A 9,419-nucleotide genomic window follows, 5' to 3' on the forward strand; every position below is an offset into this window, starting at 1 on the left:
TTTCGTAGTCTGTCTAGTATAATAGCTAGATTTCGGTTATGTTCTTGGATGGTGCTCTCGAATATTATAATGTCATCTGGGTATACAAAACAGTTATTTCCTATTAACCCCCGTAGCGCGGTATCCATCATACGTTGAAACGTCGCCAGTGCGTTTTTTAGGCCGTAGGACATGCGATTATAGTGGAAGTGACCTCGTGGGGTTGAGAATGCAGTATATTTTTTGGAATTTTGCTCCATAGGTATCTGGTGAAATCCTGACGAGAAGTCTAGGGCTGAGAAAAATTTAGCTTTGCCTAAGTGATCGAGTATTTCGTCCGAATTTGGTAAAGGATATGCGTCTTGGTCTGTTTGCTCGTTTAATTTTCTAAAATCTATAACGATTCTCCATTTTTGTTTGCCTGATGCGTCTAATTTCTTTGGAACTACCCAAATTGGTGCGTTATATGGACTGTCCGATGGTTCTATGATTTGTTTGTCTAACATGTCGTTGATTTGGGTCTCGATTCCTTTTTTATGACATTCGGGCGGTCTATAGGACTTGATGTTTATAGGTTTGTCTGTCTTGAGTGTGATTGTATGTTCTGTCAAGTTAGTACGTGGTAATGAGTCTGTTTCCATATTAAAAACGTCTAAGTAATTGATGAGGATCTTCTCAAGGGGTTCTCGAAGTTCTGGATCAATATGTTTGGTACGTATTATTTGTGCGAATGTATTAATTTGACTTAGTTTATCGGGTTTCTCTTTTCGTTTGTAATGTGACAGATTTGCTTACCAGTGTTGATGAAACATACTGTTGTGGGCTTTCCTGCGACGTATTGGGTTGAAATTAAAGTTTCGCCTGGTCTTATCTTGCTATCGGTTTTCTGGAATGGTAATATAATGTCGTCTAAGGTTAGTTTATTGTTAGTGACGCTGTATTGGTACTTTGTAAGGAATGGGAGTCCGATTATTCCATCTTCGATTAGAGGAAAGTTGTTAGGGACTACGTGGAATTGATGATTTTTCTTGAGCATGGTTAAATTGCAAATTTTGTTAGTGGTATGTTTGTCACTTCCCATTAGGACGGTCTTTGGGTTAGAGATTTGGACGTTTAGTGAGGCTTCCTCTTTTATAAGGTTGATTCCTGCTCCGGTATCGATGAGGAATCTGGCTCTTCCTCCGTCTCTTCGTTGCAGTACGATTGATAGTAATCTTCCAGTGGTGGTGCAGTTGACTCGAGGTAAGCTTCCTCTGGGTTCTCTGTTGTTTGGTTTACTCGGGGTGGAATCTTTCCTTGGTTGGCGAATGGAAAATTTCGAGAGTGGCAGTTTTCGGCTGTGTGTCCAGTTCGTAAACACTTCGGACACTTCGGTTTCATGCGGTCGTCTAATGGTCGGCTAGGTAGCTGAGCAAAAGATTGTGGTTGTGGATCGGTAGTAGTTCGCTTGGATACTAGTAGTGTTGTGAGATTGATTCTTTGGGCGGTTGGCGACAGGATTTGCTTCTCGTAACCATTGTTCTCTGTCGGCTGCTAGTTGTTGGGCAAGGTTCAGGTTCTTTGGATCGCTAGATACTGCCATCTGTCCTATCTCGTATCGTAAGTTGAGCAAATAGGTTTTAAGTGCTTCGCGTTCTTCAATATCTATAGCTACGCGTCGTTCTGTTGGTGTGCGGTTTTCGTTTTGAACTGCGTAATTTAATTCGTTTAGCTGTTGTCGGAATCTGGAGTTGAAAGATTGTACACTTTCTGTTGCCCCTTGTTTTAAATTCTTTAATTTGTCCTTACAATTGCTAATAGTTGTTGGTGTCAATACGTGTTGTCTTAAGCCTGAATATAAGTCTTCGAACGAGTTGATTTTTAGATATCGTATGTTTCGTTTCGCGTTGTCGGTAATCCTTTCGAACTATGAGATCGTATGAGATTCTCAGTATGAGATCTAATAATAACTCTCTGTCACTTGCCTTGCACCTAGCTCTTGCTTTGCGGACCGATAAAATGAAATCTTCAACGCCTACGTCATCTCGACCTCGTAATGTCTCGACAGTTCGTATGGCCTTATCTGCTTCGAGGCCTTGATATTCATTGTAGTTGTTTCTTGGTTTAATCGCGGCGCGGTTAGATGCGGCTCGTGGTCTTTGTGAAGCGTTCGGTCCGTCAGTTTCGTCATCAGTTACGTTATCAGCAGCAGTTTCTAAATGGGTGTTCATTAGCGACTGGTCGGTCTTGGTATCGTATTATATCGTATTTTACTTCCATGGTTTTTGCAAGATCTCGTATTTCTTTCGAGCGGTTTCTGTCACTAGTTTCCGCAAATTCCTTTATGCTTTTAATGTTTTGATCGATGCTATTTCTAAAGCTCTTAAACTCATGAGTTAGGCTTTCAAATTGTTCAATCAGGGTAGCAATTAGCTCGTTTTGTTTAGCGGTACTCTTGTCAGTTGGGTTCATGCTGAGAAATATGACACTTTCGGCGGAAGAAGATTCACTATCTTCAGAACGTATTTCGGGTTTACGGTTTCGATAATGTACGAAAGCCAGCTTACCGAGATTCTTTGTAGATCCTTCCGAGATTCTTCGTAGATCCTTTCTTTTGATCAAGGAGGTGACCGTGGTCCTTCGCAGTAGAATCCGTAGAGTTCCCGTTGAAGTTTCCTCTTGATGCGTTGAATGGATCCTGGCAGGATCGCCAATTTTGTCACGTCGATTCGGCGTAATTTCACGTTCCACACGTAAGGTGAGAGATTCGCACTTCAATTATGATCGTTATTACAAATTTTATTAGAAACTGACAGAGTAACGATACAGAATGTTTTAACAGGACAGAATAGAATGTCGAGTACTGACTTGGGAGGTATTTTTATATCAAGGGTTTGGTTCCTGTGGAGAGGTTATCGCTAGATGCCGGACACATAGTGATTCCGTTACTGCTTAGTTACTGTTTTGATGGCTAAGGGAGGGGTTATCGCTGGATGTCGAACACATAGGGATTCCGTTACTGCTTAGTTACTGTTTTGATGGCTAAGGTATGTGAGATATAATTATCATTTCGCTGCATTCCCACGGTCACCGTGACACTCGTTGCGCTGACGATCGTTGTGGACGGAGTACTTATTCGCTAGACTGAACTCTGTTGATTGACTATTCAAAGCGCAAATCGTAATAAGTTATAGTAATTCTTTTGCACGAGATAAAATGATTCAAGAGCGTTATTTTTTAGTATTAATTATTTATTATAAACATTGAAATTTACAATAAACTGGAATTTGGGTAATAAGGTAGAAAACAATAAACTAGAAAACTAAATTTAGTAAATATAACACAAGTTAATTGTGTGTGAAAAATTTCAAAACAATTTTCGATACATAATCCGACATCGCATTTTCTGCATTCGTATCGCGTGTCGCTCCTTCTCTTATTTTTCACACAAACAACACATTTTCTTCTTGATAATTGTGTTGTGCCGGCACGATTGGGGCATTTTGATGGAAAATGCCTATCAATTAAACGAAATGGTAAATCCTCAGACTTTCTCTTTCCTTCTCCTACCATACTTCTACGTTGGAAATATTTTCGTAAAATGTCTCTTATCAACGCTAAATGAAATTCACTAAATGTTTGTTTCGAAGCACTAGATTTTTGGTATAAAATATATGCATTATATATAAGGAATGCATTTATATTTATCTCACACAAACGTAATAGTAGTAATTCTGCGTAGGTGTTCGAAAAAATTGACAAACGTATATATGTGTCCTTAGTCCATTCCGGACACGTACAGAAAACGCATATATATGTGTTCTTAGTCCACACCGATAGCTTTCGCCAGACGCATATAGGCGTCCATAGCACTCTAAGGGTTAACGATCAGTATCGAGCAATTTACGGTTTTCTTTGTATTTATAATTACTTTAAAATATATTTGACGGTTTCAATATCGAATAACTTCGTCATTAAACTACTACACAGTTCTGCCCGAGCAGTTAAGCTATGCGGACGTGTGAACCAGTGCCTCCGTAAGTGCGACAAGTAGGGAAGACAAAGTGACTCAAGACCGAGCCAATCGCTAAATAATGGAAAACAAGCAACAAGTACCACTAAACAAATACTAAACAAAGGCGAAACATATTTTATAAGCAGAGCTGTAGATACAACAAACCCAACACAATCAACAAACGAAGATCATGACTGCTCAGTTATACAGGAAACAGAAACGGAAACTACACAAAAGAATGACGAAAAGAGCAACAGCAACAACGATCTATCGCACCAGAATGAAAGATGGAAGGTTGTAACTCCCAGCAAAAAACGAAAAATAACATCAAATACAAATGCTAGGAGGGCTGGAGAAACGGAAAGGCAACAATGGCATCAAGAAATTCCTCTCCAAAATTCCTTCAGCACACTGCCACAAGAAATTAGACCCAGCGGAAAAACCAAAAACACACATCAACAAACCACCACCAATCTACATAGATGCCCAAATTATAGACCCCCCCCCCCAATTGAACTGCTAAATATCGCGGCACGTAAAGAAAATTACAGCATTAAGCAACTAAAACTGGACCAGGTAAAAGTCCAAACTAACACCCCGGAAACTTATAAAAAAGTGGTAAAAGCGTTAAAACAAAAGAACACCGGGTATCACACTTATCAGCTCAAAACTGATAAAAGTTACAAAGCAGTAATCAGGGGATTACACCCAAAAACAAATACAAACAACATATGCGAGGAACTAACATCGGACACCAGGTGAGAGCAATAAACAACATAACCAGATATGATACCAAACAACCACTACCGCTATTTCTAATAGAACTCGAACCTAAAAACAACAGCAAGGAAATTTTCGAAGTTAGAGAAGTTCTAAACACAATAATTACAGTCGAGCCACCCAGACACAAAAAAGGCATACCGCAATGTATGCGGTGTCAACAATACGGACCTACAAAAAATTACTGCAACAGAAACCCGGCGTGTGTCAGATGCGCAGAAATGCATCTAACAACGAACTGTCCATACACAGAAAAAACAAACGATGTGAAATGAGACAACTGCAATGGAATCCACCCATCAGCTACAAAGGCTGTGTAGTCAGAAAGCAACTGTAATGTAAACTGTTTCCGCCGCTTCGAAACAGGGCACACAACAACTTTCACGCGCAACAGAATAGCACAGAAACTGTGATAACACCAAATCTACAGCACGTAATAAATATCTACCACAATAATACCAACACCATTGGTGACCGAAGCTACGCGCAAGTAACCAAAGAATCAACACCCCTAGACAACCAAAACCAGAATAGTAACATCAACGACGCTACATAAATCAAAGAATTACTAATGTAATCCATCAAAAACACCAAAATGCTAACAAAAATGATGAGCGAACAAAACGCAGTCCTCAGACAGCAAACGCAACAAATCACAGTCATGCTACAACTACTTACAAACATGCTAAGAAAAAAAATGGACATGCTTAAAATAGCAGCCTGGAACTCTAACGGCCTGCAACAAAAGGCCCTAGAAATTAAAACATTCCTGTATAACAATAATATCGACACACTACTCGTATTAGAAACACACTTCACTACAAAAAGTTACACAAAAATACCATACTACACCATATATGATACCAAGCATCCCTCAAGAAAAGCACACGGAGGGACCGCAGTAATAATAAAAAAACGACATTAAACATCACTTACACAGCCAAGCTGGTAAGGAACATATACAAGCAACCACCGTTACTGTGCAAACTAGCAGCAACCACTTTCAGTTGACAGCGGTATATGTACCGCCACAAAATTACATCACAAATGTGGGAAGAGTACTTTCAACACTTAGGTCAAAAGTATATCGCAGCTGGAGACTACAACTCAAAGCTATGGGGATCAAGAATCACTACACCATGAGATAGAACTTGAAACTACATTAGAAACAATAACCTCAATATATTATCCACAGGAAGACCGACATACAGGCCGACAGATCTGAGCAAAATACTTGACCAACTTGATTTTGCATTTATAAAAGGACTAAACGCAAATAAACTAAACATAGCACCCAGCCTTGAGATTACTTTTGATCATACATCCAGAATACTTACATACAGAAACAAACCAATACTTCACAGCAATTCAGAGACACTATGCAATAAAACCACCAAATGGCAAACATTTAAAGAAATAATTGAAAGCAAAATCAACAGCAACATCCCATTGAAAACACCTGAACACATCGATCAAGTAGTAACGACATGTACAGAAACTATTCAAGAAGCAGCATGGGCAACCACTATACCTGAATCAACCAACAGACAAACAAAAATAATTCCATTAGACATCCTCGAAAAAATTAGAGAAAAAGGAAAAGCGAAAGCAAAATGGCAAAAACATAGAACAAAAGAAACCAAAAAACATCTAAACAAACTTGCGAAAGAAATGAAAAACAAAATAAAAGAACACAACAACAACGAGTTCACAAAGTTCATTGAGTCACTATCGGCACACGAGAACTACAACTACTCCCTATGGAAAGCCACACACAAAACTATCGGCACACGAGAACTACAACTACTCCCTATGGAAAGCCACAAACAAATAAGGAAGACAATAAAAAGGGTCCCAGCAATCAGAAGAGCAGATAACACATGGGCAAGAAACAACGAAGAGCAAGCTGAAGAATTTTCCAACCACTTATGCAACACATTTACACCACATAATATCAACAAAAGCAATCACAATAGTCATACGGACGAGGTTGTGCTAACCACTAGTACATCAACTGACAAACACTATACCATACTTAAAACAACAGGACAAGAAATTAGAAACATAATCGAGAAAACAAAAAATAATACAACACCAGGAATCGACCTAATCAATGGCAAAATCTTGAAAAACCTTCCGACAAAAGCGATAAGACAAATCACCATAATACTTAACGCAATACTAAGAATTCAATACTTTCCTAAACTATGGAAACTGGCACAGATCATAATGTTATCTAAACTGGGCAACTAAGACCCACATCAAACTACATCATACAGGCCAATATTATTACTTCCTGTGTTCTCTAAAATACTAGAGAAAATAATTTACCATACAATAATAGAGAATAGAGAAGGAAATAATACCAATAATAGAGAAGGAAAATGTTACGTCGCGTAACACTCTGCCTAGACCAGGCCACACACCGCGGGCAAGATGGGAACCAGATGTCTTCGGATACTTACTGCGTACCCTCAATAGTCTCAAGTACCTTCCATAAATCTCGGGAATTTCCTAGTCGAGGTCCTTCAAACCGAACAAACATCTGTTTCCGAAGCATTTCTAAAGACCATTGTCAACTACAGCTTGACAGGGGAAAGTTAGTTTTCTCACGTATGATGATAACTTTCCTCCCACTAGCCACTTTTTCTCTCGAGGGCGTTTAACCAATTAACAACGAAGCCTTTTTCCCTCACTCTCTTAGCCAAAATCGTCACCAACAAATCCGATGGTCCCGTGCGCTAGACACACCCATCCTTAGTTTCCCTCTATCACAGCATCCTCTCCCAAGACACTGATTTTACATCCTTCGAACAGTCAACATCCTTTGACCGGGACTACACCCGTAGATCAGTCACTCACTCATTTTATAGATACGCACCAGCGTAACTGTCTTCTTTACAAGTTGTTAGAATAAAGGGTGATATATAACTTATTATACAGTGTTACATTCATTTAACCTCTGTTATCTTAACCGAAACAGGGGAACGACTATTTCGCGGCGTCGATTAACCGAATTGTAACGAGAATTTACGCCTCTCGCTGACGCGTTTTCCTAGCGACCGCGTCTCTCCGCGAACGGTCGTAACAGAAAAATTAATACCGGATCACCAATTCAGATTCATAAACAAACAATCTACTATAGAGCAAATCCACAGGCTAGTCAACGAAATAATACTAGCACTAGAAAACAAACAACACTGTACAGCCCTTTTTATGGACATAGAGAAAGCATTTGACAAAATAAACCACCAAAGTCTACTACAAACAATCAGGAAACAATTCCCAGAAGAAATATACCAAATAATAAAATCCTACTTAAACAGCAGAACCTTCGTAATAAGTCAAGGACACATACTCCGAAATCAAAAACATCAAGGCAGGGGTTCCGCAAGGAAGCGTCTTAGGACCAAGCCTATACACACGATACACGGCTAACATACCAACAACTAGCAATAGCAAAATACTGACATTCGCGAACGACACAGCGGTACTAATCAGACACACCAACGCTGTAGCAGCAGTCACATTACTACAAGAACATATCACAAAAATAGAAAAGTGGCTCCAAGTTAAACAAATTAAAGCAAACCCCAATAAATGCAACCATATTACATTCACACTGCGAAAACAAATACCATCAAACATCTTTCTGAACGGCACGCACATAATTCAAATAAGGCAAGCCAAATACCTAGGACTCCATATAGATACACAACTCACATGGAAACAGCATATCATATCAGTAACAGACAGAATACAGACGGCAAGGAGACAAATGCATTGGTTAACAAGTCGAAAATCCAAACTAAGTATGGAAAATAAATTAAAAATATACGAAACGATCATAAAATCAATCTGGACGTTCGGAATACCACTATGGGGAACAGCAGCAATGAGCCATATAACCAAAATAGAGACAATACAAGCTAAAATTCTTAGAACAATAGTAAACGCCCCATGGTACGTTAGAAACGAGGACATTCGGAAAGACCTGGGAATACCAACTGTCAAGAAGGAGATTAGCAGATGTGCAAGAAGGTACAGTGAAGGAATAGTAACGCACCCGAACCGGCTGGCAGCAGAAACGTTCAACACATCAATCATAGAAAGAAGACTAAAAAGGAAACACCCAACGGATCTCACAAAGGATATAACCTAACAAACACGAAGATGGTACCCCGCTGGGGGTAGCCACCCACATGATAATCAAACTGCAAAAAATTCTACCAAATATCCAAATGGGACAAATTGTAAATGTAAACAACTAAATAAAAAAAAATCTAATTTCTTGGGAACGACCCATACTGGTGAATTGAAAGGAGAGTCTGATTCTTTTATAATGTTTTATTTAGCATTTCTGTCATTTGTTTCTCGATTTCGTTTTTGTGACATACTAGGGGTCCGTATTGCAGTATCCTAGATAAAAGGCCTGAGAGATATCGGGTGAACCATAAATAGTGTCGCGAGAGTGCCGAGGCGCCGTCAGGTTCATGAATGTGTTGCCGGTCCTTCAAATGAATAATTTTGTAGAAAAGGCATACGTGATCCTGGCCAAGGACAGGTGCGGAACACGTGCGTGGTGGGCCCAAGAAAAGACAAAGGAATGCTAAGGGAGAAAGACGAATTAACAGTGTCAGTAGAGAAGCCAAAGAGTGTGAATCGG

At 39.5% G+C, this 9,419-nt stretch overlaps 1 protein-coding gene across 1 annotated transcript; it reads right to left on the reverse strand.

The window, feature by feature from the left end:
- Positions 1-1,106: 1,106 nt before the first annotated feature.
- Positions 1,107-2,189, reverse strand: LOC105680580. The gene is given in 3 exon segments (XM_012384175.3): positions 1,107-1,435; positions 1,437-1,885; positions 1,944-2,189. Coding segments are annotated over 3 exon segments (1,020 nt in total). The 3' UTR covers positions 1,107-1,110.
- Positions 2,190-9,419: the final 7,230 nt, after the last annotated feature.

This window comes from Bombus impatiens, unplaced genomic scaffold (genome assembly GCF_000188095.3).
Source record: "Bombus impatiens unplaced genomic scaffold, BIMP_2.2 scf_0245, whole genome shotgun sequence".
Taxonomy (NCBI): domain Eukaryota; kingdom Metazoa; phylum Arthropoda; class Insecta; order Hymenoptera; family Apidae; genus Bombus; species Bombus impatiens.